The following is a 16284-nucleotide window of genomic DNA, read 5'->3' on the forward strand; positions in this document are numbered from 1 at the left end:
GTATATGTGCCCCCACCCCCCAGCACAGCTATACTGTATATGTGCCCCTCCCCCAGCACAGCTATACTGTATATGTGCCCCTCCCCCCAGCACAGCTATACTGTATATGTGCCCCCACCCCCCAGCACAGCTATACTGTATATGTGCCCCTCCCCCAGCACAGCTATACTGTATATGTGCCCCTCCCCCCAGCACAGCTATACTGTATATGTGCCCCTCCCCCCCAGCACAGCTATACTGTATATGTGCCCCTCCCCCCAGCACAGCTATACTGTATATGTGCCCCTCTCCCCAGCACAGCTATACTGTATATGTGCCCCTCCCCCAGCACAGCTATACTGTATATGTGCCCCTCCCCCCAGCACAGATATACTGTATATGTGCCCCTCCCCCCCAGCACAGCTATACTGTATATGTGCCCCTTCAGCCCAGCACAGCTATACTGTATATGTGCCCCTCCCCCAGCACAGCTATACTGTATATGTGCCCCTCCCCCCAGCACAGATATACTGTATATGTGCCCCTCCCCCCCAGCACAGCTATACTGTATATGTGCCCCTTCAGCCCAGCACAGCTATACTGTATATGTGCATTAACCCCCCCCCCCCCCCATGTCCTGTGTTAATTATTTCTTAATTTTCCCATGAATTAGGACGTAGAATGCGAACACTGGGCGGGAACCTATGATCAGCTTCTCCCATTCTGTATACGCCCACTGGCTACACAGGAACAGTGCCCCTCCCTGGAAGTGATGTCATTAGCTTTCAGTAACCACACCCACTTGCTGCTCTTGGACTCAGGAAAAGGGAGTGAAGTCATGTGACAGCACTGAATACTGCAAAATAAAGGGAGAAAAACTTCATTTTGACACATAAGGCTGAACTCCGCCCATGCAGGGGAGAGTTTAAGGTATTAGGCTTCCACTTTAAGGGTTTCCATACCTTGGACACCCCATTCACTATCCAATCTGATAGAGGAAGTCGGGTTCTGCCAGAATCGCACTGTTACTATATATTTTTTGTCTTGTTGAACTATCCAAGCATATATTTGTGTTTTATCCATTGTATGGATGTCTTATGTCTTATGTCTTGCAGGGTGTTCCAAAAGTTGCCATATATAAGGCTCTGTTCACATCTTGGCGTTGCTATTACAGGCGTTTTTATGGGCGTTTTTGCAGGTGCATTTTGTGCAGGCGTTTTTAGATTGACTGGAGACCAATGGAAACGCCTGTAATCTGCCCAAAAAGAAGCTCATGTACTTTTTTGAGCGTTGGGCGTTTTGCTCATGGCGTCAAAACGCTCAGATGTGAACAGGGGCCATTGAAATGAATAGGATTTGTCTTGTTGGGCGTTTTGAGAGCTGATCCTAGAGCAGAAAAACTCCCCAAAAACGCCTACATGTGAACGTAGCCTAAGGAAAATGGAAAAATTGTAGCTACATGTACCTTTGTTTACAAAATATTAATCACAATTATTTTCAAAATATTAACAACATATTAATAATAAATGCAAATATTAAACATATAACATATAAAATTAGTTTGTTATTTTTCCATGTATGGTCACCCTGTATAATAAAACATGTTACTTGTGATAGGTGTCGTGAATAAAAAACTGTTGACACACGGTGACATGTTACTCTGATAAACAATACCATCAAACATGCTTTGATAAATGAATGATAAATAAATAATTAAGGTTATGTTTACGGATGCACCAATATATCGGCCTTTAACAATGATGGTCCAAAAATAGGGTTATCTGCATTTTGCCAATAAAAAAAAAAAAAAAAAAAGTGCTAAAAATGGCATGCTTCGTCCTATCGACTTCAGTACAAAATCACTTTTTATTGACTTCAATGCAAAATTGCATCCCATTGACTTCAATGCAAAAATGCCCCCTATTAACTGCAATGCAAAATTTCGGCCCATTGGCTTCAGTTCAAAATCGCGGCCCTCTGACTTCAATGCTAAAAGGGCATTGATTAGATGTATTCATTTTTATTTTAAACTGTCCGTTTCGGTTTTCGGCCAAGTACATCCTGAATTTCGATTTCGGGACCAGAATTTTCATTTTGGTGCACCACTAGTTATACTAACACCATATGTGATGGGACAGCGATGGGCGGCTATTCCAGAACAGTCCCACCACATTAAAAGGCAAAATGCCTTGTCCCTGATATGTCCAGTTCCCATCACTTGCAGTGCAAGGCAATCCACCAGCTCATACTGCACGGTTGGCAGTTTAACATAAAAAAATGTCTTTGTGACATTTCAATAAAGTTAATTTAAAAAAGTGAACAGTGCTATGCACCGAGGTCCTGCTCTCTGTCTCTGAACTTCACTGCCTTTAAAAACTACAACTATCTGAGACTTCCGGTGTGTCTGATGCCTTCACCCCTGATAACTACTGTTCTTCCTCCCTCCAGCTGCATATACTGTATCCCAGGAGTGACCTAAATGTTATTGCAAATGTCCTGTTACCTGTCTGTCCGATCTCATCCAGAACTGCCAATAAATTAGGGTGAGGATGATCTTTCTTCACTACATAGAGACATTCCCAGAGTCCAAGCACAGCTCTTCTTCCCCCATCCAGAATATCTTGTAACAAGGTGCGAGAGAAGCAAGCGACCCCCAATCCTTCTTTTATTGCCCGGTATTTCTGAAACACAGAAATATTATTCTTACCAGGGAGGCACGAATCACACATACAGGTAGGGCCAAAAGTAGGTATACATTACTGATCAGATCATAATTAAAGATGTAAAATTTCAGGAAATTTTGAAGCCAATCCCATAAATCTTTACTCCTGTTAAGCATCCATGTTCTGTAACTAGCCTACTCTGGAACTGTGAGGGGACTCCTGCTGCCATGGAGTCCATCAGGAAAGGAAAACTACGGTAAATATTTGATAACAATTTTACGTTTTCCTGACAGACTCGATGGCAGCATACGTATTGGGAAATAACTTGCCTTACACACCTAGATGGGCAGATGCTGAACAAAAAAAAAAAGTTGACTTGACCCCATCAACTGACAGGACTTGTAAGCCAAAATTAACAGAAGACAAAGCAGCCGTTTCAACACAATAATAAGACCAGAATGTGTTGACAGAAGACCAGGAGGCTGCCTTACAGCTTACTTCAGGGGCAACATGTCTGGAAACTGCCCAGGATGTTTAGACACTGTCACCACCTATGGAGGCACCAAGCACTTCGCTTTATAGGCCCACTGTAGAGGGCCTATAAAGAGGGAACCAGGACCTGTTAGGTTAGAATGGAATTATCGCCACTATCTCTGCCACTTCCATCCTGAGTCTCGGCAAGAACTGGAGAACTGCTGGAACTGGAGGGAAGGCATAGGCTCTGGGGAACCTCCATTGGTCCATGAGGGCATCCACCCCAAAAGCTTAGGGATCCCAGAACCTCGAGTAATATTTTGGCAGCTTGTTGTTGCAAGGGGACGCAAAGAGGTCGACCTCTGGTGAGATCCCCAGGGTCAGAACCCACTTGAAGACTGCCCTGTGGAGGGCTCACACGTTGTTGTCTAGCCAGACTTGAGACAGGAAGTCCGCCTGCACATTCTGGACTCCGGGAACATAGCCAATAGGTTGAACAGGTTCTTCTGCTCCCAGGTCATAATCAGCTCTACTTCTTGCAGCAGAGAGAGACTGCGAGTTCCCCCTTGTCTCCTTATGTAGGTCACCGCTGTCAGGTTGTCCAATCGGAACATCACTGAGGATCCCATCGTTAGATGGCGGAAAGCCTGAAGCACCCGAAACACTGCCTGGAGTTCCAGGATGTTTGAGGCTATCCCAGGAGGGGAAAAGTCCCACCTGCCCTGTGCCATTTCCAAAAGACAGTGGGCGCTCCAACCTATATTGCTGGGGTCACGACGACCCATGAGACAGGGGCTATGAGGTAGCAGTTGAGAAGATTCTCCCATTGGAGCCACCAGGGAAGACCCCCTCTCGTGGATCGGGTTAGGAAGATGCGTTGATTCACGTCTTCTGTATTCCACTGCTGGAGGAAACCCCTCTGGAAGGGCCACAAAGCCCAATTCACCATGGGAGCTGTTGTGACCGTGGTCCTGATGACCTTCAGACACTGCGGGCACGGAGATGAGAGGAAGAGAAAGTAAGAAGTATCTTGTCTCGGACGTCCGGAATGTTCTCCTCGGGCAGAGAAATTGTGCCTTTCGCCATGTTAAACTGGGCCCTAATAAATATGAGGGACTGTGTTGGATCCAAATGACTCATTTCCATGCTTAAGAGCCACCTGAACTCCCGGAGAGTGGTGATGACTTGATCCAGATGTTCCACAAGTTGACCCTTGTCTTGAGAAAGGAGGAGAAGGTCATCTAAGTCATGATGGAGCCGGATACCTCTGATTCTCAATAAGGCTTTAACTGCCATCAATACTTTTAAAAACGTCCAAGGCGATGTGGAAAGCCCGAAGGGGAGACAGGTAAATTGTAGGGGAGACTGACCGACAGCAAACTGGAGATACTGTTGGCATTTCCTTGCAACGAGAACATGCAAATTAGCGTCTTTTAGGTCTATTGACGCTAGCCAATCTCCCAGCTGGACTAACTGCTGGATTGTTAGCAGTGTCTCCATCTTGAACCTCTTCCTCTTGATGAACTGGTTTACATGGGTAAGATTTATGATGGGCCTCCAAGTACCATTCTTTTTCTTTGCCATGAAGAGAGGAGAATACTGTAAATTCCTCGCCCCCTCGTCCTCCGGGAATGGCGGCACCCTAAGATACCAGGGATTTCAGGTAGGATAGAAGCATCTGCCATTTTTCTGCTGAAAGGGGTAGGGAAGTGGGGACAAACCTGAGCCTGGGAACACTGCTGAAAACCCAGGTATGTCCAGAAGAGACCGTTCTGACGGTCCAAAAGTCCCGAATTTATGCCGCACAGACATGTCGAAAGCATAGCATACAAGCCTCCATTTGACATGTCTGAGTGGGCCCAATCTCTAAAGGACTTAGTGGCCTCTCAGTCCCCAGTAGAACCACTCTTGGGGGGTTTCTGAAAAGAAGACTGTCATGACTTCCAGCTTCTCCCGAACTCCCTACCGGGCTTGTAGCTACGTGCCTCCCTAGCACAATCTAGGATCTGCTTCCTAGGTTGAGCCTGTTTTTGATTTAGTAGGCGACGGTCTTGGGGAAGGAACCTCAACCTGCCACCCTTAGCCCGAGTTATGGAGTTAGCTAACTTATTCCCAACGAGGGAGAAACCCTAAAACAGGATACGGCACCATACCTGCTTGAATGCAGGATCAGCTAAAGGCCAAAGCCCAAAGGGCACCGCTTGGCGGTGACCGAGGAGAGCATAACGCGAGCCACCAGGCGGATGATGTCAATGGAAGCTTTGCCCAAGTAGGGCAAGGCCATCTTCAGCTCCTGAATAGGAGAGCTTCTGGCCATCTCTTCTGAGACACTCCTAAGGGTCTCATCCACGTTGTCCACCCATATCTCCATCACTTTGCACATTGCTGCTTGGGCTAGGGCCGGTTTGCAAGCCATGCCAGCTGTTGGATAGACTTGCTTAAGGATGGAATCAATCCCCCTATCCAAAGGGTCTTTGAACAAAACTGTATCCTCCAAACAGAAGGGTCACATGCTTGACAAGCCTCATCACAGCCATGTCCACAAGAGGCGGAGACGTTTCACCTCTTCCTCCTTTTTTTTTTTTTTTAATTATATTTTTATTTGTTTTGGGAAAGAATAATGTACAAACAAGGGACAAATAGCCCCTAATTATTTATAACAGTACAAGTATAACAAAAGGAACAAGAAATATAACATAATAAAAATAATAATAACAATAGTGCTAAGACACACACAAAAGGAAAATAAGAGACAGCACAAAAGAAGTCAATAAGTAGCCTTCTCTGTAAGGGATGCCATAAATATGCAAGAAAGGAGAGAACATCCTGACTAGTGTTGAGCGAACACGGACTGTATTATTCGTGTTCGTACCGAATAATTGGATTTTTTGTACCCGAACACGGACACGGACACTTTACTGTATGTTCGGGTAAAAATCCGTGTTCGGTCGTTTTATTTCCGGGTTTTGCATGCTTTGGCGCTCTTTTCATGGCGGGCTTTCAACAGCCAATCAACAATCGTTTAACTGGTGTGCCTTAAGCCATCCCAGCCATGCCTGCAAATGTCTCAGTAGCTGTGATTGGCCGTCTGAAGCATGTGACCAAGTCTTTATAAGTTCCAGGCAGCCGCAGCGTCTTCATTCTGCTGCTTAGATCAGGGACAGAGCACACATACGTGCTGGCTGCTGATTAGGGAAAGAAAGGCAGGAAAAAACCATTTGTGTCCGGATAGAATTGAGGGACAGGTCGGAGTGTTTAGGCAGGGCGAGTTGTAGGCATTTTAGGGATAGAGTCTGCTGAATTATAGGGTCAGTGTCTTCTACAAAGTACATTCGATATTGCTGTGTGGGGGGTGGGGTGACTCTGCACTCAATCCTGATCTACGATCTCTTCTCAATCCTGTTAGGGAGAGGCTGCTGCTGCTGAATTTTAGGGAAACTGTGTTCTACAAACTACAATCGATATTGCTGTGTGGTGTGGGATAGGAGATAGGAAGGTGTCAGTGATCCACATCCATTTTTCTGTGTGTGAGCTGCAGTGAACACAATCTTTTTGGGCTGCAGTGAACACAATCTTTTTGGGGTGCAGTGAACAACGTCCTTTTTGGGGTGCAGTGAACAAAATCTTTTTGGGGTGCAGTGAACAAAATCCTTTTTGGGGTGCAGTGAACAACATCCTTTTTGGGGTGCAGTGAACACAATCTTTTTGGGGTGCAGTGAACAAAATCCTTTGTGGGGTGCAGTGAACACAATCTTTGTGGGGTGCAGTGAACACAATCTTTTTGGGGTGCAGTGAACAACATCCTTTTTGGGGTGCAGTGAACAAAATCCTTTTTGGGGTGCAGTGAACAAAATCCCTTTTGGGGTGCAGTGAACAACATCCTTTTTGGGGTGCAGTGAACAAAATCCTTTTTGGGGTGCAGTGAACAACATCCTTTTTGGGGTGCAGTGAACAACACCCTTTTTGGGGTGCAGTGAACAAAATCCTTTTAGGGTGCAGTGAACACAATCTTTGTGGGGTACAGTGAACAGAATCTTTGTGGGGTGCAGTGAACACAATCTTTGGGGGGTACAGTGAACACAATCTTTTTGGGGTGCAGTGAACAAAATCCTTTGTGGGGTGCAGTGAACACAATCTTTGGGGGGTACAGTGAACACAATCTTTTTGGGGTGCAGTGAACAAAATCCTTTGTGGGGTGCAGTGAACACAATCTTTGTGGGGTGCAGTGAACACAATCTTTTTGGGGTGCAGTGAACAAAATCCTTTTTGGGGTGCAGTGAACAACATCCTTTTTGGGGTGCAGTGAACACAATCTTTTTGGGGTGCAGTGAACAAAATCCTTTGTAAGGTGCAGTGAACACAATCTTTGTGGGGTACAGTGAACAGAATCTTTGTGGGGTGCAGTGAACACAATCTTTGGGGGGTACAGTGAACACAATCTTTTTGGGGTGCAGTGAACAAAATCCTTTGTGGGGTGCAGTGAACACAATCTTTGGGGGGTACAGTGAACACAATCTTTTTGGGGTGCAGTGAACAAAATCCTTTGTGGGGTGCAGTGAACACAATCTTTGTGGGGTGCAGTGAACACAATCTTTTTGGGGTGCAGTGAACAAAATCCTTTTTGGGGTGCAGTGAACAACATCCTTTTTGGGGTGCAGTGAACACAATCTTTTTGGGGTGCAGTGAAACAAAATCCTTTGTGGGGTGCAGTGAACACAATCTTTGTGGGGTACAGGGAACAAAATCTTTGTGGGGTGCAGTGAACACAATCTTTGGGGGGTACAGTGAACACAATCTTTTTGGGGTGCAGTGAACAAAATCCTTTTAGGGTGCAGTGAACACAATCTTTGTAGGGTGCAGTGAACAAAATCCTTTTTGAGGTGCAGTGAACACAATCTTTGTGGGGTGCAGTGAACACAATCTTTGTGGGGTACAGTGAACACAATCTCACACTTCTGAACATTTGAGGGTGCTGCCTGTTCCATACTCCTCCTCCTACTGCTCAACCATCCTTTTAGGGGTACAAACAATAGTAATTGGGGCCTAGTGTGGTGGTGTACGTGTGAGATACATACACTTTCTTTTTGATCATATTTTCTATTCCGCTATTCAATTAAAACCTTTGGGGATCAATTAAATTGCGTGATAGTCTGTGTCGGTACGTGTGAGATCCACCTTTCCAAGTTTTTGGGGTTCATCTCATACTTCTGAAGATTTGAGGGTGCTGCCTGTTCCATACTCCTCCTCCTACTGCTCAACCATCCTTTTAGGGGAACAAACAATAGTAATTGGGGCCTAGTGTGGTGGTGTACGTGTGAGATACATACACTTTCTTTTTGATCATATTTTCTATTCCGCTATTCAATTAAAACCTTTGGGGATCAATTAAATTGCGTGATAGTCTGTGTCGGTACGTGTGAGATCCACCTTTCCAAGTTTTTGGGGTTCATCTCATACTTCTGAAGATTTGAGGGTGCTGCCTGTTCCATACTCCCCCTCCTACTGCTCAACCATCCTTTTAGGGGTACAAACAATAGTAATTGGGGCCTAGTGTGGTGGTGTACGTGTGAGATACAAACACTTTCTTTTTGATCATATTTTCTATTCCGCTATTCAATTAAATCCTTTGGGGATCAATTAAATTGCGTGATAGTCTGTGTCGGTACGTGTGAGATCCACCTTTCCAAGTTTTTGGGTTCATCTCATACTTCTGAAGATTTGAGGGTGCTGCCTGTTCCATACTCCTCCTCCTACTGCTCAACCATCCTTTTAGGGGTACAAACAATAGTAATTGGGGCCTAGTGTGGTGGTGTACGTGTGAGATACATACACTTTCTTTTTGATCATATTTTCTATTCCGCTATTCAATTAAAACCTTTGGGGATCAATTAAATTGCGTGGTAGTCTGTGTCGGTACGTGTGAAATCCACCTTTCCAAGTTTTTGGGGTTCATCTCATACTTCTGAAGATTTGAGGGTGCTGCCTGTTCCATACTCCTCCTCCTACTCCTCAACCATCCTTTTAGGGGTACAAACAATAGTAATTGGGGCCTAGTGTGGTGGTGTACGTGTGAGATACATACACTTTCTTTTTGATCATATTTTCTATTCCGCTATTCAATTAAAACCTTTGGGGATCAATTAAATTGCGTGATAGTCTGTGTCGGTACGTGTGAGATCCACCTTTCCAAGTTTTTGGGGTTCATCCCATACTTCTGAAGATTTGAGGGTGCTGCCTGTTCCATACTCCTCCTCCTACTGCTCAACCATCCTTTTAGGGGTACAAACAATAGTAATTGGGGCCTAGTGTGGTGGTGTACGTGTGAGATACATACACTTTCTTTTTGATCATATTTTCTATTCCGCTATTCAATTAAAACCTTTGGGGATCAATTAAATTGCGTGATAGTCTGTGTCGGTACGTGTGAGATCCACCTTTCCAAGTTTTTGGGGTTCATCTCATACTTCTGAAGATTTGAGGGTGCTGCCTGTTCCATACTCCCCCTCCTACTGCTCAACCATCCTTTTAGGGGTACAAACAATAGTAATTGGGGCCTAGTGTGGTGGTGTACGTGTGAGATACAAACACTTTCTTTTTGATCATATTTTCTATTCCGCTATTCAATTAAATCCTTTGGGGATCAATTAAATTGCGTGATAGTCTGTGTCGGTACGTGTGAGATCCACCTTTCCAAGTTTTTGGGTTCATCTCATACTTCTGAAGATTTGAGGGTGCTGCCTGTTCCATACTCCTCCTCCTACTGCTCAACCATCCTTTTAGGGGTACAAACAATAGTAATTGGGGCCTAGTGTGGTGGTGTACGTGTGAGATACATACACTTTCTTTTTGATCATATTTTCTATTCCGCTATTCAATTAAAACCTTTGGGGATCAATTAAATTGCGTGGTAGTCTGTGTCGGTACGTGTGAAATCCACCTTTCCAAGTTTTTGGGGTTCATCTCATACTTCTGAAGATTTGAGGGTGCTGCCTGTTCCATACTCCTCCTCCTACTCCTCAACCATCCTTTTAGGGGTACAAACAATAGTAATTGGGGCCTAGTGTGGTGGTGTACGTGTGAGATACATACACTTTCTTTTTGATCATATTTTCTATTCCGCTATTCAATTAAAACCTTTGGGGATCAATTAAATTGCGTGATAGTCTGTGTCGGTACGTGTGAGATCCACCTTTCCAAGTTTTTGGGGTTCATCCCATACTTCTGAAGATTTGAGGGTGCTGCCTGTTCCATACTCCTCCTCCTACTGCTCAACCATCCTTTTAGGGGTACAAACAATAGTAATTGGGGCCTAGTGTGGTGGTGTACGTGTGAGATACATACACTTTCTTTTTGATCATATTTTCTATTCCGCTATTCAATTAAAACCTTTGGGGATCAATTAAATTGCGTGATAGTCTGTGTCGGTACGTGTGAGATCCACCTTTCCAAGTTTTTGGGGTTCATCTCATACTTCTGAAGATTTGAGGGTGCTGCCTGTTCCATACTCCTCCTCCTACTCCTCAACCATCCTTTTAGGGGTACAAACAATAGTAATTGGGGCCTAGTGTGGTGGTGTACGTGTGAGATACATACACTTTCTTTTTGATCATATTTTCTATTCCGCTATTCAATTAAATCCTTTGGGGATCAATTAAATTGCGTGATAGTCTGTGTCGGTACGTGTGAGATCCACCTTTCCAAGTTTTTGGGGTTCATCTCATACTTCTGAAGATTTGAGGGTGCTGCCTGTTCCATACTCCTCCTCCTACTGCTCAACCATCCTTTTAGGGGTACAAACAATAGTAATTGGGGCCTAGTGTGGTGGTGTACGTGTGAGATACATACACTTTCTTTTTGATCATATTTTCTATTCCGCTATTCAATTAAAACCTTTGGGGATCAATTAAATTGCGTGATAGTCTGTGTCGGTACGTGTGAGATCCACCTTTCCAAGTTTTTGGGGTTCATCTCATACTTCTGAAGATTTGAGGGTGCTGCCTGTTCCATACTCCTCCTCCTACTCCTCAACCATCCTTTTAGGGGTACAAACAATAGTAATTGGGGCCTAGTGTGGTGGTGTACGTGTGAGATACATACACTTTCTTTTTGATCATATTTTCTATTCCGCTATTCAATTAAAACCTTTGGGGATCAATTAAATTGCGTGATAGTCTGTGTCGGTACGTGTGAGATCCACCTTTCCAAGTTTTTGGGGTTCATCCCATACTTCTGAAGATTTGAGGGTGCTGCCTGTTCCATACTCCTCCTCCTACTCCTCAACCATCCTTTTAGGGGTACAAACAATAGTAATTGGGGCCTAGTGTGGTGGTGTACGTGTGAGATACATACACTTTCTTTTTGATCATATTTTCTATTCCGCTATTCAATTAAAACCTTTGGGGATCAATTAAATTGCGTGATAGTCTGTGTCGGTACGTGTGAGATCCACCTTTCCAAGTTTTTGGGGTTCATCTCATACTTCTGAAGATTTGAGGGTGCTGCCTGTTCCATACTCCTCCTCCTACTGCTCAACCATCCTTTTAGGGGTACAAACAATAGTAATTGGGGCCTAGTGTGGTGGTGTACGTGTGAGATACATACACTTTCTTTTTGATCATATTTTCTATTCCGCTATTCAATTAAATCCTTTGGGGATCAATTAAATTGCGTGATAGTCTGTGTCGGTACGTGTGAGATCCACCTTTCCAAGTTTTTGGGGTTCATCTCATACTTCTGAAGATTTGAGGGTGCTGCCTGTTCCATACTCCTCCTCCTACTACTCAGCCATCCTTTTAGGGGTACAAACAATAGTAATTGGGGCCTAGTGTGGTGGTGTACGTGTGAGATACATACACTTTCTTTTTGATCATATTTTCTATTCCGCTATTCAATTAAATCCTTTGGGGATCAATTAAATTGCGTGATAGTCTGTGTCGGTACGTGTGAGATCCACCTTTCCAAGTTTTTGGGGTTCATCTCATACTTCTGAAGATTTGAGGGTGCTGCCTGTTCCATACTCCTCCTCCTACTGCTCAACCATCCTTTTAGGGGTACAAACAATAATAATTGGGGCCTAGTGTGGTGGTGTACGTGCGAGATACATACACTTTTTTTGATCATATTTCCTATTCCGCTATTCAATAAAAACCTTTCTAGGGCAAGATCTTAAATTACAGAAATATGAGGAGACCGTCAAATAAGGGCCGTGGCCTGGGTCGTGGTGCTGCTGGTAGAGCTCCTGTTGCAAGGAGAGGACGTGGTCGATCTGTGCCAGCTACACGCACAAGTGAAACACCTTCCTCAAGTGTGAGTAGGCGACAGAACCTGCATCAGTATTTGGTAGGGCATCATACGCCCCTAGAAGTGATGAGGCCAGAACAAGTGGAGGCGATAGTAGATTGGTTTGCTGCTGACAGTGCCTCCAGTTCCTTCACATTGTCTCCCACCCAGTCTACTGCAGAAAGGTCACAGTTGGCACCTGCAGCCGATGTCCAACCGTCTTTCACCTCACCCCCTTGCAAATCAGGCAAGCAGTCTGAGCCCCAAGCCATACAGCAGTCTCTTCTTCTTTTTGATGACTCTGTCAGCAGGGTTTCCCAGGGCCATCCACCTAGCCCTGCCCCAGAAGTGGAAGAGATTGAGTGCAGCGATGCCCAACCACTTATTTCTCAAGATGAGTACATGCAAGGATCATCGCAGCACGTCTCCGATGATGACGAAACGCAGGTGCCAACTGCTGCGGCGTTCAGCATTGTGGAGACCGACAAGGAGGGCAGGGGTGAAGACTGGGTGGAAGATGATGTGGAGGACGATGAGGTCCTCGACCCCACATGGAATGAACGTCATGCAGGTGACCTGAGTAGTTTGGAGGAAGAGGCGGTGGTCGCACAGAGCCACCAGCACAGCAGAAGAGGGAGCAGGGTGCAGAAGCGGAGCGGTAGTGCCCTAGACACTACGCCCGATACTGCCCAACGCAGCAAGGAAACGAGCGCACCAAAGTCAGCTCAAAGGAGTTCTCTAGCGTGGAAGTTCTTTAGAAAATGTGCTGATGACAGGACACGAGTGGTTTGCACCTTGTGCAATCAGAGCTTGAAGCGAGGCATAAACCTTCTCAACCTGAGCACAACCTGCATGATCAGGCATCTAAGTGCAAAGCACGAGCTGCAGTGGAGTACACACCTTCAAAACCAAGAAACATCTCTGGCTCATCCTGCTTCCTCTTCTGCTGCAGTCTCGGCCGCTCAAGCCACATCTGTAGTGATACCGGCACCTGCCACCCCGCAAACAGACGATCTGTCAGCAACACCACCACCTAGGTCACCAACAACCATCTCCACAATGTCCCGTGGAAGCGTTCAGCTTTCCATCTCCCAAACACTTGAGAGGAAGAGGAAGTAACCCCCTACCGACCCGCGATCCCTGGCCCTGAATGCCAGCATTTCAAAATTATTGGCCTTTGAAATGCTGTCATTCCGTCTGGTGGAGACGCACAGTTTTAAAAACCTTATGTCGGTGGCTGTCCCACAGTACCTCGTGCCCAGCCGCCACTACTTTTCCAGGCAAGCCATCCCTTCCCTGCACAACCAAGTGGGGGAAAAAATCAGGTGTGCACTGCGCAACGCCATCTGTGCCAAGGTCCACCTAACTACCGATACGTGGACCAGTAAGCACGGTCAGGGGCATTATATCTCCCTAACGGCACACTGGGTAAATGCAGTGGCGGATGGGCCTGAGGCGGATAGCAATTTGGCGCATGTCCTTCCACCACCGAGGATTGCAGGGCGCTTCAGTTTGCCTCCTGTTCCTAACTCCTCCTACTCCGCTTCCTCATCCTCTACCGCCTCCTCATCCGGACAGCGTAACACCTTCACCACCAACTTCAGCACGGCCAGGGCTAAACGACAGCAGGCAGTTTTACAACTTGCCTGTTTGGGGGACAAACCACACACCGCGCAGGAGTTGTGGAGGAGCATGGAACAGCAGACAAATGAGTGGTTGCTGCCAGCGAGCCTCAAGCCCGGCCTGGTGGTGTGCGATAACGGGCGAAATCTCATAGCAGCTCTGGGCCTAGCCGGTTTGACGCACATCCCTTGCCTGGCGCATGTGCTGAATTTGGTGGTGCAGAGGTTCCTTAAAAACTACCCCGATATGTCAGAGCTGCTGCAGAAAGTGCGGGCCGTTTGTGCGCACTTTCGGCGTTCTCACCCTGCTGCTGCTCGCCTGGCAGCGCTGCAGCGTAACTTCGGCCTTCCCGCTCACCGCCTCATATGTGACGTGCCCACAAGCTGGAACTCCACCTTGCACATGCTGGAAAGACTGTGCGAGCAGCAGCAGGCCATAGTGGAGTTTCAGCTGCAGCACGCACGCGTGAGTCGCTCTGCGGAACAGCACCACTTCACCACCAATAACTGGGCCTCCATGCGAGACCTGTGTGCCTTGTTGCGCTGTTTTGAGTACTCCACCAACATGGCCAGTGGCAATGACTCAGCTTAACTATCCCACTTCTATGCCTCCTTGAAAAAACAATTTGGGCGATGATGGAAGAGCATGTGGCACAGGATGAGGAGGAGGAGGAGGAGGATGAAGAGGTAACATTTCCAAGGCTTTCAGGGCAGTCATTCGCAAGGGGCTCCGAGGGTGGGTTCCTGCACACACAAACGCCAGGGACACAATTGTCCAGCAGGGGCACAGTTCTGGATGAGGAGGATGAGGAGGAGGAGGAGCTGGAGGAGGAGATGGAACCATGTTCACAGCAGGGTGGCACCCAGGCCAGCTCATGGCCATCACTGGTGCGTGGCTGGGGGGATACAGAGGACACGGACGATACACCTCCCACAGAGGACAGCCTTTCGTTGCCTCTGGGCAGCCTGGCACACATGAGCGATTACATGCTGCAGTGTCTCCACAACGACCGCCGAGTTGCCCACATTCTAACTTGTGCTGATTACTGGGTGGCCACGCTGCTGGATCCCCGTTACAAGGACAACGTACCGTCCTTAATTCACTCACTGGAGCGCGATCGCAAGATGCGCGAGTACAAGCGCACGCTGGTAGACGCCATGCTGCTGGCATTCCCATCTGACAGCGGGGCCGCAGTGAAAGCACAAGGCAGAGGAGGAGGAGGAGGAGGAGGAGGTCGCCAACGCAACCAGGGCACCGCCAGCACCTCAGAAGGCAGGGTTAGCATGGCCGAAATGTGGAAAAGCTTTGTCAGCAAGCCACAACAAACAGCAGCACCACCAGAACGTCTTAGCAGGAGGCAGCATATTACCAACATGGTGGAGCAGTATGTGTGCACACGCCTACATGTAGTGAATGAGGGGTCTGCCCCCTTCAACTTCTGGGTCTCCAAATTGGGCACATGGCCTGAGCTTGCCCTTTACGCCTTGGAGGTGCTGGCGTGCCCTGCAGCCAGTGTATTATCTGAACGGGTATTTAGCACGGCTGGGGGCGTTATAACAGACAAGCGCAGCCGCCTGTCCAGAGACAATGTGGACAAGCTCACGTTCATTAAAATGAACCAGGCATGGATCCCACGGGACTTTTCCGTACCTTATGCAGAATAGCAATGGATACCGACCTTACCCACCCATTGTTCCATTTTTGCTCTTTCTCACTCTTTTGGGGTGTACCCTCATTTAAAATTTGTGAAAAGAAGCAGTGTTGGCTACCTCGTCCTCCTCCTCAGGGCCAGATTAACGTAGGGGCTATTGGAGCTGCAGCTCCAGGCCCCTACCTTTTATATAGGCCCCGGGTTGGCCATATTCACTGTTACCGCTCTTCTGTCACTTGTAAACACAGAAGTCTGGCTTCTATGCTCGCTTCCCCAGGCAGCACCCTCAGAACCTCCCCACACAGCGCGAAGGCCGGACAAGGAGGGACAGTTGCCGATGCATGGATGTGTTTATGGGCTTCAGAGACAGCATCCCATGTTGAATTAGGCATGCATGGCTGCACCCTTCCTCCTCTGGGTGCATGGCAAGGCACGGCCCTTAAGGCCCTTCAAAATCCTCAGCACCAAGCCCATGATGCTCTTAATCCGGCCCTGGTCCTCCTCCACCGCCGCTTCCACCTACACCGCCCATAGGTGTGCGCAGCCTATTGCATTAAGGTGTGCACCCCAAAGTTGAAATACACATGCATGTGTTTGCCAGCAGGGAGAGTAATG

At 46.9% G+C, this 16284-nt stretch overlaps 1 protein-coding gene across 1 annotated transcript in view; it reads right to left on the minus strand.

Moving 5' to 3' along the window:
- Nucleotides 1-16284, minus strand: part of LOC309569504 (NACHT, LRR and PYD domains-containing protein 12-like) — a gene marked incomplete at its 3' end in the record, with an annotated part of 123024 nt that overhangs the window by 87518 nt on the left and 19222 nt on the right. The window contains exon 2 of the mRNA XM_082275369.1: nucleotides 2483-2660. Coding sequence (XP_082131495.1) covers nucleotides 2483-2660 — 178 coding nt within the window. The remainder of the gene's footprint in view (nucleotides 1-2482; nucleotides 2661-16284) is intronic.

Source organism: Pelophylax lessonae, assembly GCF_965119305.1.
Source record: "Pelophylax lessonae genome assembly, chromosome: 13".
In the NCBI taxonomy this organism is placed as follows: Eukaryota; Metazoa; Chordata; class Amphibia; order Anura; family Ranidae; genus Pelophylax; species Pelophylax lessonae.